The 16,614-nt window shown below is 37.8% G+C and overlaps 1 protein-coding gene across 1 annotated transcript in view; it reads left to right on the plus strand.

Annotated features, from left to right (window-relative positions):
- The window catches only part of LOC124435228 (probable E3 ubiquitin-protein ligase HECTD4), a 27,029-nt gene continuing 10,415 nt past the window's right edge, over nt 1-16,614 (plus strand). Inside the window, 31 exon segments of the mRNA XM_046985170.1 lie at nt 1-764; nt 1,457-1,647; nt 2,033-2,135; nt 2,254-2,398; nt 2,760-2,975; nt 3,501-3,645; nt 3,759-3,878; nt 4,594-4,710; nt 4,780-4,905; nt 4,981-5,201; nt 5,478-5,542; nt 5,624-5,704; nt 5,973-6,043; nt 6,226-6,325; nt 6,435-6,540; nt 6,619-6,705; nt 8,415-8,461; nt 8,542-8,568; nt 8,571-8,763; nt 9,016-9,282; nt 9,736-9,855; nt 10,008-11,010; nt 11,570-12,289; nt 12,716-12,872; nt 13,367-13,789; nt 14,063-14,338; nt 14,620-14,810; nt 14,813-14,904; nt 15,290-15,433; nt 15,977-16,134; nt 16,221-16,611. Of these exon segments, the coding sequence (XP_046841126.1) occupies nt 61-764; nt 1,457-1,647; nt 2,033-2,135; nt 2,254-2,398; nt 2,760-2,975; nt 3,501-3,645; nt 3,759-3,878; nt 4,594-4,710; nt 4,780-4,905; nt 4,981-5,201; nt 5,478-5,542; nt 5,624-5,704; nt 5,973-6,043; nt 6,226-6,325; nt 6,435-6,540; nt 6,619-6,705; nt 8,415-8,461; nt 8,542-8,568; nt 8,571-8,763; nt 9,016-9,282; nt 9,736-9,855; nt 10,008-11,010; nt 11,570-12,289; nt 12,716-12,872; nt 13,367-13,789; nt 14,063-14,338; nt 14,620-14,810; nt 14,813-14,904; nt 15,290-15,433; nt 15,977-16,134; nt 16,221-16,611 (6,807 nt within the window). The 5' untranslated portion in view covers nt 1-60.

The raw sequence follows: 16,614 nt of genomic DNA on the forward strand, positions 1-16,614 counted from the left end.
TCTACGAATTTAAATGTACAAATAGCTGCTGTCAAGAAGTTGTTCAAAAAAGCAAATTTAATGGGTACAGTTGCATTTGGAGAACCCGTATCGTGGAGCTATATTGAAGAGGAAAGTATATTTGAAGATGAACGTATTAACCATATTGTAAATTTAACAGAAATACCCCGTGAATTGAGTTCTGGCTGTTCAGCAGACATCACAGGTGAACAACAAAATGACTTTGACTCGCACTCAGTCAAATACAGCGCAAATAACTCTGCCAAGGAACTGCAATCGTTGTTTGTCACTCAGAAAAGCGAATATGCCATGTATTTTCTGTACCGTCTAAGAGCTTTGGAGAAATTATGGCGAGAACGACACAACTCAAAGCGCTCGTCCAAGAACAGCAGCACAACCAACTCCAAGGGTCTGCAGTTGTCAACTGTCACAAAGAACCGTGCGGAGTCCGCGGAATTTTCTTCACACATTAGCCTGCTTTTGCTTATTCCTTTAATAAAGTCGCACAGTAAAATAGACAGTTGTTTAGCCCAACAGTCAACACAAATTTTATTTCAATGTCTGAAAGATTGCAAACCGAATTCACTACGTGACGAGCCGTTGAATTGCGTGACTGGTCTGGCGGATCTTTTAACGGGATGGCTAGCCGACGAAGTCGAGGGCAAAGAAAACGTAGACCTTGTTAGTACTGTAGATGGACAAATTGAAGAACAGACACAAAATGAAATAATCATTGGATGTCTTGTTTCGCTGGCTTGTGCCAGGTAATATATCAACCTGCTACAGGTTCAAAGCTCTCATTTGAGCCAAAATTTATTACTTATCGGATTATGCAACTCCAATATAAAAACACACCATCAAGATATGGTTTACATTAATAAATTTTTTTTCATCTTTGTATAACCTCTCCAGCAATGTGGACGAGGGTGCAAATCCGTTTTCAAAAATGGTTCAGGGTGTAGTGACAGTTGTCCAAACAGTGTTGTCCTAAAGAGTGTGGGAGGGTATGTCCCCTCTGTCCCTCAAAGGATTGTACATGGGAATTAAGATTTCTTGCAATTTTAGAGATATCCCTTTTTTTATTGATTGCTTGCATGTATTTAGTTTAAGACATTACCAATTGACAAAATGACTTGCGCAATGGATGTTGAACGGTGGATAATTGTGTGAGAGTGGGGATATTCATATATGCATGATGTCCCATCTTTAAGCTCCTTTGAAATTCATTGGTTTTCAATTCATCGGATATTCCTATGTTCATGATATGTAACAATTTGTACGTGCATATTTTTGTACCGTACATACAAACTTATCAATTTTGCTACAAACTGTTATGCTCTTGTTAAAGATTAGGTGCTCACTATTCACAGTCAAGTATTGTGTCCTGTTATTTATGGTATATTATTATGGGTATTCCATAACAATCAATCATTACTGATATAGTTTTCGTTTACAGGTTATCACTGAGCTTGTTCACCAAATCTTTATTGATGCTTCAAAAAATCAAAGACAGATTGAGCATGCTTTCACTTGCAGTTATGTTGGAAAAAACTGTTCATTATGAGAAATGTGGATGGCAAGTCAAACCAAGTGTTGTTTTAGCATCAAACCTGAAAAAAACGTGGAAATATGAGCTGCCAGGTCCAGGTATTGCTTTAGGATATGAAAGTACAAAGATTGTTTTAATCTTTATCCAGTTATTGTGAGGAATTATATAGGTCAGTAAAATTGAAATTCTTTGAAGCCGTGCAGACCAGGCATGTCAATATTACATAACTCTCACATAATCTTTTAACATTCGATACCCCAGGCACATGTTGTGCTAGAGTTATTTATAGAAAAACATAAATCTTTCAAGAAGCACTCAATTAATTTGAAATGTTCAAGTTTAAATTGTGGCATCGATTATGACTTTTATCAAAGCAATCGAAGCATTAATTTGATGGTCTTGTTCGCTTCAATAAACTATAAATGACTTTTTCTTAGTTGATATCCCAAAAGCTCCAAACAAGTTTCATTGTTCTATATGTAGGTTGTATGAAAGGTAGTACAATCACTTGTGATGGAAAGTTTTTGTACATATTACACGTATCGTGCCTTGTGAAGTTGGGAACTGGTAAACAAAACACAATCAGGTCTGTGTATACAACCTACAAATGTGCTAATCCTCATACTTATCTTTTGAAGAATATTTCCTCAAAAATAATTCAATACATGATTCATGCAACTTTTTGTCTTCTTCTATTTTATCAGAGGTCACGTGTATGAGTCAAACGGAAGCTTTCCTGGTGGTTTTATGTGTTTTGTTGCTGGTAAACTTCTATTTCGGCAAAACACAGCCGATGGAGCACAAGGAACAAAACATTTTGCTGAAATTATTGACACAAAAACATTGTTGGTTAGTAATACAGACCTCATACTTTTGATTGCTATACGGGTATTTCAAGGTCAATCTCACGTCACGTGTGATCTTATTGTTTGCGTTTATAAGGCCTCTTTTGCCCCATACTGTTTTTAGAACGTTTTTAGAGCGTTCGCTTAATTAAGGACTAAAAATTTTGATGAGTGCTAAAAAAATTTACAAAGTTGTGTCGCTCTCGTGTCTAACATTTGCACACGCGATAAAATGTTTTCCCAACGGTCTCATGTGTGCACAAGTGTATTCTTATCTGTTATTGTTCATTTAATCAAGATTATCTTCTCTTTCACAATAAGTCAGTGCTGCAGCAGTTTGTAATGTTTGTGTGTTGGTTTCTCAGATCAGATCGAGTGTTGAGTACAGTTTGCATCATAATACGGCTGTCTCAAACAGAAAAACTGTAAATGTCATCACAGATGGATTGTTAATATATTGGGTGTACTACAATGCAGTTCTTTCAAAAACCGGTGGTCGAGATACTCCTGTCAGCCAATCAGGATCAACAAATGGAACGGCTAATTCAATTGAAGTATATTTGGAGATTTTAGCTTTAAAGGTAATTGGATTATTATTCTTGTTGTTTCTGCGACTCCTTATCGAAAAGAAATTTATGATTTATGTTGCGGTTATGTGATTCATACAAATCGAATCTCTACGCAAGACAAACTCAGCTTGTTGCTCATAGTCTAACATCTATTTTACTAAAACAGACTATCAAATTTGTGTAAATTGTAAGTGCAAAGAATATTGCAATCTTTTACTCATTTGCTAAGCCAGCCCAATGTACGCATTGCGTATCTGTTTTATATCATAAAGCTGAGGCTGAGAAATGCACGAACAGTTTAATTTTTTTAACTCTTTCTGCAGAAAATATTACGACAGTTGCGATATCCAATGATTTACAGTGACATTTATAAATGTGTGAACGCCATAGTTCTTCAAGAATGCATTGTAACCATTTATTGTTAAGTGGAGTTTATCATTGCGATTTATGAATTTGAGAAAAACAGCAACTGGGATTGTCTATCAAAATGTTAAAAATGGGTGTATTGCATGTTTATAATTTTCTTTAAAATTTCAGGAAGAGGACGGAAAATACTTTGTCGCCCCTTTGCGCGACCCTGTTGTTTTAAGTCATAAAAGCGAACCTGCTGTGACCAATGAATTCAGCATGCCGCTCGCCATAAGACCTGTCAATCTATCTTCTCCATCGCGGGAGGACAACAGTAAGACCCGTCGTTTTTTCATTGATTGTTGATGTGTTATATTCTGATATCTTATCATCAATATGAATATAAGTTAATGCTACCCATAATCGTGATGGGATTAACTTTTGCAGACAAGACCAGCTGTGGTCTTACTACAAACTCCTTGCTACGAGCTAGTATGCTCACAGATGGAACATTTCTCGTTATGATGATTGGCCATCCTTATCATCAGAGCTATCCTGTTAGTAAAGGTAACGTCTCGTTTATGTGTATGTGAGATGGTATGGTATGTTTGGTACCTTATGTTTATGTGTATGTGAGATGGTATGGTATGTTTGGTACCTTATGTTTATGTGTATGTGGGATGGTATGGTATGTTTTGTACCTTATGTTTATGTGTTTGTGGGATAGTATGGTATGTTTTGTACCTTTTGTTTGTGTGTTTGTGGGATGATATGGTATGTTTTGTACCTTATGTTTGTGTGTATGTGGGATGGTATGGTATGTTCGGTACCTTATGATTATGTGTATGTGGGATGGTATGGTATGTTCGGTACCTTATGTTTATGTGTATGTGGGATGGTATGGTATGTTTTGTACCTTATGTTTATGTGTTTGTGGGATGGTATGGTATGTTTTGTACCTTATGTTTATGTGTTTGTGGGATAGTATGGTATGTTTTGTACCTTTTGTTTGTGTGTTTGTGGGATGATATGGTATGTTTTGTACCTTATGTTTGTGTGTATGTGGGATGGTATGGTATGTTCGGTACCTTATGTTTATGTGTTTGTGGGATGGTATGGTATGTTTAGTTCCTTATGTTTATGTGCATAAAATATGAATTATGATATGGTATGTTTGCAATCTATTGTTTATCTCTATGAGAAATGACACGTTTTTTGATGACGATCATTTAGTCGACCCTTTCGTCATTTGAGTCCCTACCATTTTGTTATGTTTTATTAGCGCCTTTTAATCGTTGTTTCTCTGTGATGGATGGAAGGTTTGTGGATGACGTGAATCTTATTGATGTTCCTAAAGCTGAGAATCCTAAATGGCAAAATATATCGCTGATGAATACAGGTAAATATGTTGCTACGTTTCCACCAACGTTATGGAGTTGAAGCACGATCTATTTTATACTGAAAACAGGTGTCTGTTATGATCATTTTAATAATCAAATTTGGACGAACAACGAGAATTGCGTCGAAGAATGGCGAAATGTTGGAGCTCTGTCATATCATCACGTTGTCCATAAGATAGAGTCAAAATCTCAAGGTCTTTTATCCATGACATTGATGATGATTTAATGAGCAATCGATGCTATTTCATGTTCTTTTTCTTCTCGTTTAGATGTATTTGAAAATAATAATACGATCAGTCCCTCAGATTGTCTGACAGCTGTTGCATTGCAAATAGGATTTCTCTCGTCTTGTGCATCATCTGACGATGACTTGTTGAAGTACGATGTGACTTTGGATGATGAGTATCACCGACAGATCTATGAGATTTTGGATCACGCTGTCCGCGAACATGATCAAGTCGTGATTCATGCTATTTTCATTCTCATACAGGTATCTATCAATCAAGAAATAATAAAGCTGGCGTCAGTACTTTTTTATGAATCAACTTCTCCGTCAGCTGAAACTTTGCGAGTGATAAGTGAAGTTGGCAGTTGCTGACTAGTTATCAAATCCAAACCTTTTGTTTGTCTTATAATACGTAACGTGAATAGAACTACCAGATCTACTTTCTGATATGTATCATGCAGTTGTTTGGTACATAGTTTTAATCATCCATATTCACCCAATAATAAATACGTTATCCTGTCATGCTGTTTTTGGTTGTAGGTATTGTACACTAGGGAACTTTCAAAAGCTTTGAAATTGAACGAAGATCTAGTAGCATCTGTAAGGTAATGAAATCAAAGTAAGTATTCATTCCCATCCTTTTCATTATCGTACTTGAATATTTTGTTTTTTATTTTCTGTAACAGGTTGTGTATTTGGAAAGTCATCTGTTGTGATATTGTCGACGTTTATGATGATGTTCGTCGCGAAGCTTGTCAAACACTTAGGTAAACACTGATCACGTATTATATATCATTGTCTCTCTCTATCCATATGTTTCCTAGATTTTTCATGTACAGTTTCATAAATCAATTTCACTAGTAAAACTTCTGGCATGGTATAATAATTTGATATGTCGCATAAATCCCGCACCATGTGATTTAAATCAAACTACACGCCAAAAAATGTTTATGACGTCATTATGCTGATGTGGTGTGCTCAATTTAACATAGTTGCTGTGTTAAATAGTATTTGTGGTATGTTTTACCATTTTAGATTATGTCTGGGGATATTTTATCCATCCATCACAGAGCAAAGTGCCGTAATGATGATTCTTTTTAATGAACGTATGTACTATCCTTGGATCTCTAGTTACTGCTCCCTTTGATTTACAATCATTGTAATCTGCAATAAGAACTATGTTACTGACCGAACGATCGACTTACATTACATTACCCAATGAAGAAAACAAATCAAATGCAAAAAATGTATTGATGCAATATATGTGTCGTAAAATGGTTAATTTCAGGCGATGATAATGGAATTGTCTACTTAAAGAATGCTCTTCTTCGTGATTTTACTAATGCTCTTATCAATGATCAACAACATGATAGTAGCTGCCCTGGATGGTGAGAGGACTTTAACGAATTTGTTTCATTAACTACGAAGCGTGATTATTTTAATGCTTAAATGCGCTTGCCATCATTAAAATGTTCTACGTTTTCTTTTGTACATTAGGCTTACGGAAGATGTTTTGTACACGATTATCCATCACTGCACTGTAGAATCCTGCTCTATCATATCCCTGGCTAAAGATGGAAGAACGGGTGATGATGAATTTCCCGTGAGTGGCGTCCACCTTATTCATTACAATTCAAATTAAATATTTGCGACTAAAATTTGCATTGCGCTTCATTTGTAGTGTCTTTCTCCTTTGTTGGCCTACCTTAAGGCGATGGTTACGAAGACATTTGAAGAGTTGTACCTTGGACATGAACCTTCATTTCCCGTAAGTTTGTGGGTTGTATGGATTGAATGAATGCTACTAAGAATAGTGGGATCTTCGCCATCTGCGTTTCATGGCAAACGTTTCTTCTTTTGCTCTATTTTTTGCTTTCGTTGAAGTCTTCTTTTGCCATCTCTTTTTACTTAATCCACTTTTCCGACGGTTGACACTCATGTGAAAAATGCGAGATCAAATTACAAAATTCTCGTAATCAAATGGTCGGACATAGTGTTGTTTATGTAAAATAGTAGCAATAAAATCGGTGCTAGTGGATGCAGTTGGTAGTTGCCATGACCATGAACTTGGGCTACTGGTCAAGTCGACTGCGGATGGGCAGATGATTTATCCGAAAATTTGTGACTGAGAAAATTCAAACATTGCTTGGTTTTATTTATGAACATTGGTTTATTTTATAAACAAAAAGATAAAATTGAAAAGCAAAAAACCCCGTTTTCGGTCCATCCTTCCCGATACCCTCTTAAGCGTAAGGCACTAGAACGCCGCATGTTAACGTTTTGGTAGGAGATTTCGGCCCCTCCACGCTATCCTACTTGGGAGATGCAATAGCAAGCTACCGCCTATCAGACCCCGAGATCACCTGCGATAGGCTTTGCTCGGGTACGCAGGGAGAGTGCGGTCGCCACCGAAGTGTGGGCCCCTAAGCCACTGCATACTATATCGCACCCAGCTTCCACTGCTAGTTGACATCTACTATACCTAGTATTGCCTTTATATATTTATATATACATAAATTCAAAGGCTTACGAAAGTTGTGGTATTATTAAAGTCACTACTGCGCATGCCCAGATTATTTCTTTGATAATTTGCGACTAAGTGAGCTAATTGCCACGAAAGTAGTGCAAGTGCATCTAGTTAGTCGTTGCCATGACCATGAACAATTAGTGAAGTGGACTGCGCATGCTTGAGCGCATGCGCAGATGATTTCAATATTAAATTGTTACTAAGCATGCTATTAACTTCAAAATCTGTGCTAGTAGATGTAGTTGGTCGTTGCCATGACCATGAACTTGGGCAGCTTGTCAAGTTGACTGCGCATGCTCAAGCAAACTGCGCGTGCTCAGATTATTTATCTGAAAATTTGTGACTGAGCAAGCCAATTACTCCATAATCGGTACTAGTACATACAGTTGGTCGTTGCCATGACCATAAACTTGGAGAGTTGATGCAGTTGACTACGCATGCTCAGATTAATTCTCAATGAATTTGTGACAGAGCGAGCTCTAAAATTGGTGCTTGTTTATGCACTGAGCAAGTTTTCAATCATATATTTTTGGCATGCTCTTTGTCATCAAAATCATCAGCACTTTGTTACGGCAATCGTAATATCCGCGACAACGTTAGAAATGTTTTTATTTTTTTCTATAACTTTGTATCTGCATATATATTGCATGTCATATCCAAGCTTTCCTCTGATTTGACGGAAAATGGTTTTTATTCACTCTTGCACCTTCTGCTTTTATATTTAATCGTTCTGCATTTTTAAATAATATTTAAAATGCCCGAAGGGCATCTTCTTTCTATTTTATTGCCACCATTTTTCAAATACAATGCTATGTCCGACCATTTGATTGTCCAAATTTTGTAATTTGATGTCGTATCTTTGACACATGTGCTTACCGTCGGAAAGGTGGATTACTTTTAATCTATTTCATGACTGAACCTGCTCAATTGAATATTTTCTGAATTCTCAGGGTGATGTCGAAGATTTTTCTCGAGATTATTGGACTCATTCAAGGAGGTTTAACATTTTTCTTCTTTAACGCTTCCTTTCTCATCATTCTTACACGTTATATGACACGTTCATCATGTCTTTCACAGGTGTCTTGTACAGTTCTTGATGTCTTTACTGCCATAGACGCTAAGACTACGCCTGGTTTAGAAGATAAACTGACATTGTTGCACATGGCAATGAAATCATCTATCTTCCATCATGTAATGCCGATATTTCTAACCGCTTTGTGTTCTCAAAACATTTGCAACCTTGCTGCGTGTAAACTATTGGTTACATCAAGCTTAGAACTTACCGTTACTCTTGCCAAGGTGAGTTTGAAACCTTTGGGTCGTACTCTTTGTTTAGCGTTTGTTTGTTGTAAAAATCTGCGTTTAGTAAGCATTATATGACTTCGTTACGAGTTTTGAATGATGTGGTTCTGGTTTACGATTTTTCGCGTGCTGTATTAAGTTTGCCTTTTACGAGATAATGTTTTATGCAAAGAAAGCAAAACTATTTCATCAGTAAATCGCTGTTCTCCAGTAAAATATAGCTTGACGTGCCATCACATCTTTGAACAGATTGCTTCACTTTATCGAAAACTCTCACCGTTGCGTCACACATCGTTGACGCAACCTCGATGCAAAATGACGTCAACAGATAAAGATAGCAAGACCCCCTTCGATAAAGTCTCCATTCCAAAACCATGGCTGGCACCACAGATTGTAGCTAGCATGCATCCCGTGTGTGATGAGTACGTGTCTCAAAGAAGAGTCACGCTTTATGGAGCGAAGGCATTGTATTTGAAGTTTGATGAAAGATGTGCCACCCAGTATGACTACGATAAGGTATTTATATATCTTAAATGGAGGTGCCGTATTTGTGAAGTATAGTTAATTTGGATATTTTCAAGATCTGTTCTTCAATAAAGATGTAATCATCTTGGTTGTTCTCAGTATTGATATTTCTGATATGATTTAGTGTATCTTTTTTGAGTTACGTGCGAGTCAAATTTTCAAGATTTGGTGCATTTGATAAAATTTTCTTTAACATCAAAAACAACGGAGAGGCATTTGCCTATATTTTAGAACATGTCGTTTCATGGAAAGGTTTTAGAAGTGCTGACTTTTCGCTAATTGACTAACCGATGTCCTTTTAATCAGGATGATAGGTAGATGTTGCGCATGTTGCCGAAAAATGTATTAGATATGTTTTTGATGGCATGAATAGTGGTGGAGTTGGTAAAAGAATTGTGTGTATTAACAATGCTGAATTAACACTGCACATTGTTTTTATATCAGCTTGTTGTGTATGCTGGGGAGAACACTAACTGTACGAAAGTTGGTGAATATGGCGGGAATTGTTACGGATATGGTGGTCGAAGTGTTGTAAAGACTGGCTGGCCTAAAGAAATAGTGAAGGTGTTTTTTACATTTATCATTCGCTTGTATGACCATGTTATTTTTGATTTCTTTGTACGTGTTCTGTGTTGGGATTACGATGTATTTCTGTGGTTTTCCGTGAACATATTTATGTCTCAATCAATGCAACTTTACTGCTTTATTTAAACAAGGTAAATGGTGACACAGTCTTGTTGTGTTTGGACGTGAAAAGTACTCGTGAGCGAGCGACGCCCGATAAAGCTGTCTGGGGGTATGGCGTCTTGATTGCAGCCGATCCAGAATTGGTGAAAGAGAGAAACAAACACAAGAACAGTCTTGATATGTACACGGATGCCGCTTTGGCGTCTTCGCATTTCACGTACAACCTGCTGACCACTATGTACTGTGGACCTTTTCCCTCGGAAGTTGAACAACGTTGTTCTTCATTGCTTAAATCGAAACTCCTCCAGAGATGCGTATGGAGAGACAGTCATACAATAATTCATGACTCACCAAAAACGGATACATCAAATCCTCTCAAAACTTACAATCCATTGAGTGCTTCAACTGTCGATAAGTTACGGTCATGTTGTCAGAGTCAACGACCAACCTTGCGCCCGAGCATACAGAAAGTTGTTCGTCCGCTTACCATAGAGACTGCTGTCCTGAGTGCAATCGTGAAACATTACGGTTTTGCGTCGTGTGTTGGAAAGTTTGAACTGGCAAAGCTTGATATTTCGAAAAAGGTGGAATTTTCTGAGCTTCTTGATGTTGCCGATGAAGCATTCTTTCGTATCGATGCCTTAGTCCGTCAGCTTCAAGCTATGGCAGAATTGGAAAAGAAATGGTCCCAAGATCTTGTTGACATTCATGAAGGGAATCTGCAGCCTACAGCGACCTTTTTCAACGATTATCATTTGCAGGAAGATAAAGCGAAGGAACTCGAACTACTTTGTAATCTTAAAGGAATCGTTTTTGACGCTTTCGATCACGAGAAATCCGTTGGAAGACTAATTCAAATTTTGGAGTCTGAGTCCACTGCAGTTGCTGGTTGCCATTACGATATTGACGTGAGCAGCGAGTTTCCACGCACGAGCAGCTATGTGAAGTACATAATGGAAAGAGCCGAGCTGTTGCTGACTGTAACAATCATGGAGAACGATTCTACGATGGCTTTTTCAAGGAACACTACAGGTATTGCTAATATCAACAGGAGTTCATTCATTCTGGATATCTTTAGTAGTTTTAACTATACTTCTTGATTATCCAGAAAGGATGCTCTTTTGTTGGGCCAGTGTTATCATAAGGGCAGCGGCGGCGGAACATTGATAAATGAGGGGGGCTATATTCATATATTCATATGTTATAATCCGTAAACACAATTGATTTCAATAGAAAGTAATTACGTGAAACATGCATATATGAATAATACTCTCCCCCCCTAATTGTCAATGCTCCGCCGCCCTTGCATAAGGGCACGATCAAACGTAACAAATTTTGTCCCTCCTGGATATTAATTCTAAACTTTTCTTCATAGAGACCTCTAACTTTCTTGATTCTTGATATCAATTCTAAACCGTTTTTCTTAGAGACCTCTAACTTTCTTTATCCGTGATATCAGTGCTAAACCGTTCTCCATATAGACTTGCTACGAATTATTTCTTTTTTTGTGGCAATGCTTGATAGGAAGTCTACACTAATTCTGTATTAGTGAAATACCTTTAGTAGAACGATTCATTTCTGTTTTATCTAGATAACGTGACAACTGACGTAACTCGATCCGCTTCTGCTCCGCATCTACAGCATCCTGGGGACAGTCTTCAAGGTGTAGAAGATCTTCAAAGATTTCGTCGATGGAGCAAGACATTACGTCATCGCAGCAAGACATCGTCCCTCCACAATGATTGGAGTAATGAAGTGAAAAACGATCATCCGTCTATTGTTGAACAGATCTTCTGTTTCGTGGCCGGCAGCAGTTTTGATCAGAATGTTTCCTGTAGCTCATTTCTTTCTGCTGCACGAACACGATGGCGTCGTGGAAAGTATCGCCAGCTTTCCATTCTTCATATGAACAAACTCGCGATGCTATCTTCCACACTCGGCGCAACTGGCGTACATCTTCTGGGCGTTGTTGTCTCTGTCATGAGTCAAGGAGCAAAACTCGATGACCTTGAATGTAGTGGTATGCTGAAAGATGTTCGTGAGGAATACGGCGTGTTATTGCGTCAGGTTGTCGATCAGTGTATGGGAAAGCTTTCTTCTTATTGTGAAAAGGTTATAGTTTTGGCTACAATCCCTTTTGTGCCTCAACAACTGGATGATGTGTTGCGTAGTAATCTTATGATCATGCTTAATAAACTGACCAGCGGTAACAGTCGTGATTTGGGATTATTGCATTACACGCAGAGGAGTCATGCTTGGAAAAGCTTTCAATTATTGGTTCATCGTCTTGTCACTTGGGAGAGCGATAAATGTAAGTATGGTGTAATTGACGAGAACGAGTAAATGTTGGGGTTTTAAAGTTGTTGAAGGTAGAGATATGTTAAGTAATTGTTATGAGAAATTTTCGAATGTAGAATTTGACATGTATGTTGCATGTTAATAGAAATGTTCTCAATGGAGCTATTTGTTTTGGGGATGTTTTCGAAAGTGAAGCAGTCACTTGCGATTATGCAATACATATTTGATCTATAGAGATGTTTCCAACGGAGAATTTGTCAATAGACGTTTGTCGGGAAAATGTTGTCAAAAATAATGGTGTTAATTAAATGGCGTTCGTAGATGTTAACGTTAAAGATTTGTCTAAAAAGATGGCGGTGTCAAATCTCTTATCGCATAGACTTCTTATCGATGGGCACGTTGTCACGTTTCTAGCTAAATTCCAGATTTTTGTTATCAGGTCATGATCCTAAGGCTATCGAATGGTCTGGTGTTGCAAGACAGGTGACCACGGTTCTTACAAACTACCTGCAATATCTTGAAAAAAAAGTCCGTGAAAAGGATCTCGCTAATGATCCATTGCATGAAGTATTAGAACTACTGCAAAGAATTTCAGGGTAAGTCTTTAATGTTTATGGCTTTGGTAGTTATTATTGGTTATTTATTGGGAAGAACAAGGCTGTGGTAGTTATTATTGGTTATCTATGGGGAAGGACATGACTTTTGTAGATTTTATTTATTATTTATGGGGTAGAACAAGGCTGTGCTAGTTATTATTGGTTATTTATTGGGAAGAACAAGGCTGTGGTAGTTATTATTGGTTATTTATGGGGAAGAACAAGGCTGTGGTAGTTATTATTGGTTATCTATGGGGAAGAACCTTCTCTATCATGACGTGATTACTGGTTAATAAATTGAACTTTGATTGTTGTGAGGACACGTCGTATTGTATGCACTAAATTTTCATTTCATTCGTGATGTGCTAACGTTGTGCTCTCGTTTAAGTTCTCAGAATTTTTATTTACTTCATTCAAGACTTATATCTTGAAGCTTCACTGATTTCCAATGTTCTCGTTAAATGAAAACATGTGGGAATCATTGTCATTTTTAGGACTAATCTCGGCGAGTGCGTTCTCACTCAACCTCACATGACCAAGATTCTTCTTTCTGTGGTCACTGATCGCCAAGCCTCGCCGAAACATGTGCTCACCTCTCTCACCCTCCTGTATTCCTCCTTACCCCTGACTGATCCAGATATCAAGGACCCCCTCACCTCACCATCGACGGATGCGCTTTCTCAAGGACTCTCGCCATCTCATACTACCCATCAAAAGTCTTCGCATGCCGTAATCAAGGTTTTACTTCATAAATTAGGACAACTATTGTTACCTAGTCACAATAATGTTTCTGAGGAAGTGACATCAAGTACGAAACGTCAACGACGCTCAACCAGTTATGGAATATCAGTATTGTCGGTATATGTACATCACAGAGGGGATATTCCCGCACATGAAATTGTACAAAAAGTTCTAAGGTAACTGCGCGTTGTTATGTTAGTGGTGTTGAACGGTTACGGTGATTGGTTAGTATGTGGTCACATGATACAAAATAATTACCTATAATTGCAGTTCATCTGTGTTGTTGTCAGTCATTGTTGCTTTTTAATGAAAAAATACTTTCATATTGCTGCTAAACGTAAAACTTAGGGCTTGTTCGCTTAGAAACAAACTCGGTTTTGTAAATTTATAATTGGTCTGGAATTTGCTAAGGAGAAGTGCATTTCAGTGATTTCTTTTTGTTTCTGTAGCTCAAGTGGTCAACCATTCTTGTTTCAAGTTGGTCTCGGCTCTCAGATGGAGCGAGCAATAAATTTAAATCGTGTGCTCACCGAACGTGGCCTTGCCGAAGTCCTTACGGGCAACATGAGCACGTGTTTGAAACAAGCCACACGATTGGCTCAGTCCGGTATCTGCGTCAGCCTATCAGCCCCGCACGAGGTAAAGGGAATGTTGGCGGAGACGACGGCAACCGAAGGACAAACATCAGAGGCTGCTTGCTACGAAAGAAACAAAAACTTATCGCGGTAAAGCCTAAGAACACATTTTTTTTGTTTAATTTTTTCCGGAATATTTTCTGTGTGATCTCATACTTGCATGTTCAATCTTATCTGTGGGAACTTGTTTTGTGATGGTGATCGTTTCAACATAATTGAGAACATTTCAACATCTTCACCAAAAATTACACCACCATTAAAGAAATTACTATCGACATCACATGCAAAATATGTGTATATCATCAATGAGAACATGCCTATCGACAACATCTCCATTGATTATATTTTTTGTTTTGTTTTTGGTAACACAGACTCGGCAACACCCGGCCTTTTGTCAGCGGAACTGTTGCTCACAATATGGCAACGGAAGTTATTGCGTTACTTCGTAATCTCATGCAGGCCAAGTCAACATGGTCGACAATTGTGAAGGATGTTCTTGCAGAAGGCCTTAATGATCTCGTCTCTGTTGGACCTGTGTTAGACGAGAACTTTAGTGGTGATGAGTCCCACTGGTTTTAACTGCGCAGCAAATCTTGGCTATTATCTGCACTTTGGGTGGATTTAACGAAACTGTCAGGCCAGGATGCTCAGCTTTTGTAAGTAAATAATTATTTGGAGAAACTCGCTGTTCTATTTTCGTGGTTTGTTTTCGTGTTATTTGAAGAAGAAACCTAATTAAAGTCGTGTACATCAAACTGTTTACTTTTATGGATACATTGTGGACATTTCTTAATTATACAATATATGTTCTGCTTATTGTTATTCAGCATTGATCTCTCTTCACCCTGTGCTTGTATAGACATTTATCGTATGGCCTTTAGTAATTTATGCTGAATACCTTTTGCAGTATAGTATACTTAGAATGCTGTCTTTGTAATTTTTGATGATAGTATATAATTTTACCTTTAATATTTTGAAATTACTTATGTGCTAAACGAACTTCATCTTTTTTAAGATACATGGTGAAGGATTACGTTCAAGCAAGTGCTCTATCCTCTCCGTATCCCTGAACAAGGCGTTGCACACGTGATTGTGGATGATAACGAGGCGCTGAACACTGACATTTATAATCCTAACAATCCCATAAACATCCCTCTAAATCTCTTATTTGTACCTCGTGAAAAGGTGCGTCTCTGGTGGTGGAAAAGTTGGGATATTCTCATTGAGAAAACTACTTGTTGTTTACAATGATTTTTTTTTAGATAATTTCTGCATGTTTTATGTTTAGGTTGTGCATCTTATCGATGAAACTCTTCACAGTAATGTTTTATGTTTAGGTCGTGCATCTTATCGATGAAACTCTTCACAGTAATGTTTATGTTTAGGTCGTGCATCTTATCGATGAAACTCTTCACAGTAATGTTTTATGTTTAGGTTGTGCATCTTATCGATGAAACTCTTCACAGTAATGTTTTATGTTTAGGTCGTGCATCTTATCGATGAAACTCTTCACAGTAATGTTTTATGTTTAGGTCGTGCATCTTATCGATGAAACTCTTCACAGTAATGTTTTATGTTTAGGTCGTGCATCTTATCGATGAAACTCTTCACAGTAATGTTTTATGTTTAGGTTGTGCATCTTATCGATGAAACTCTTCACAGTAATGTTTTATGTTTAGGTTGTGCATCTTATCGATGAAACTCTTCACAGTAATGTTTTATGTTTAGGTTGTGCATCTTATCGATGAAACTCTTCACAGTAAACTTGTATTGGCTGCCAATAAAATGCTGGAGGACGACAGATCTTTAGAATCTCTGAGGAGTGTTTTTGCAAACAACGATTCCAATCTTGAAGTCCTAAGGATTTCAGCAGAAATTAAGACGAGGTTATTTTGTAATTTTTCACGTTGATGCCTTGATTGGCAAGTTTTGCTTCTTCGAAATGTTTCAATTGTCAATATTTTCTTTCCAGGCTTTTTGTTCTTTTGAATGAGTGTCTTGACGACGAAAATATTGCTCGAAATGTTTTGGAAACTTCTCCAGACTTGCTAGCAAAACTTCTCACCTTTGCCAGGAGTGTAGATCCAGGCGAGCGACAGGTTGTGGTGGAAAGCCACTGCGAAGAATTGCGGGCCCTCTTCAAGGAGTACGTTCGTCCGATCAATCACGATTTGTCCCCGGAAAAGCGGCGATCAGATGCACCGTGCGAATTTGACATCATGCGTGAATTTCCTATTCCATTTGGTTGTGTTTTCATGCGTGATCTTACTTCAGTACATTATGTATGTGATCCAGGTGATAATCCATCCTGTAGGCAGCCCCGTGGAGCTTTGATCTTTGCTGATAAAACAATACCTACACGAGTG

The sequence above is a fragment of the Xenia sp. Carnegie-2017 genome, unplaced genomic scaffold, assembly GCF_021976095.1.
Source record: "Xenia sp. Carnegie-2017 unplaced genomic scaffold, XeniaSp_v1 HiC_scaffold_14, whole genome shotgun sequence".
In the NCBI taxonomy this organism is placed as follows: domain Eukaryota; kingdom Metazoa; phylum Cnidaria; class Anthozoa; order Malacalcyonacea; family Xeniidae; genus Xenia; species Xenia sp. Carnegie-2017.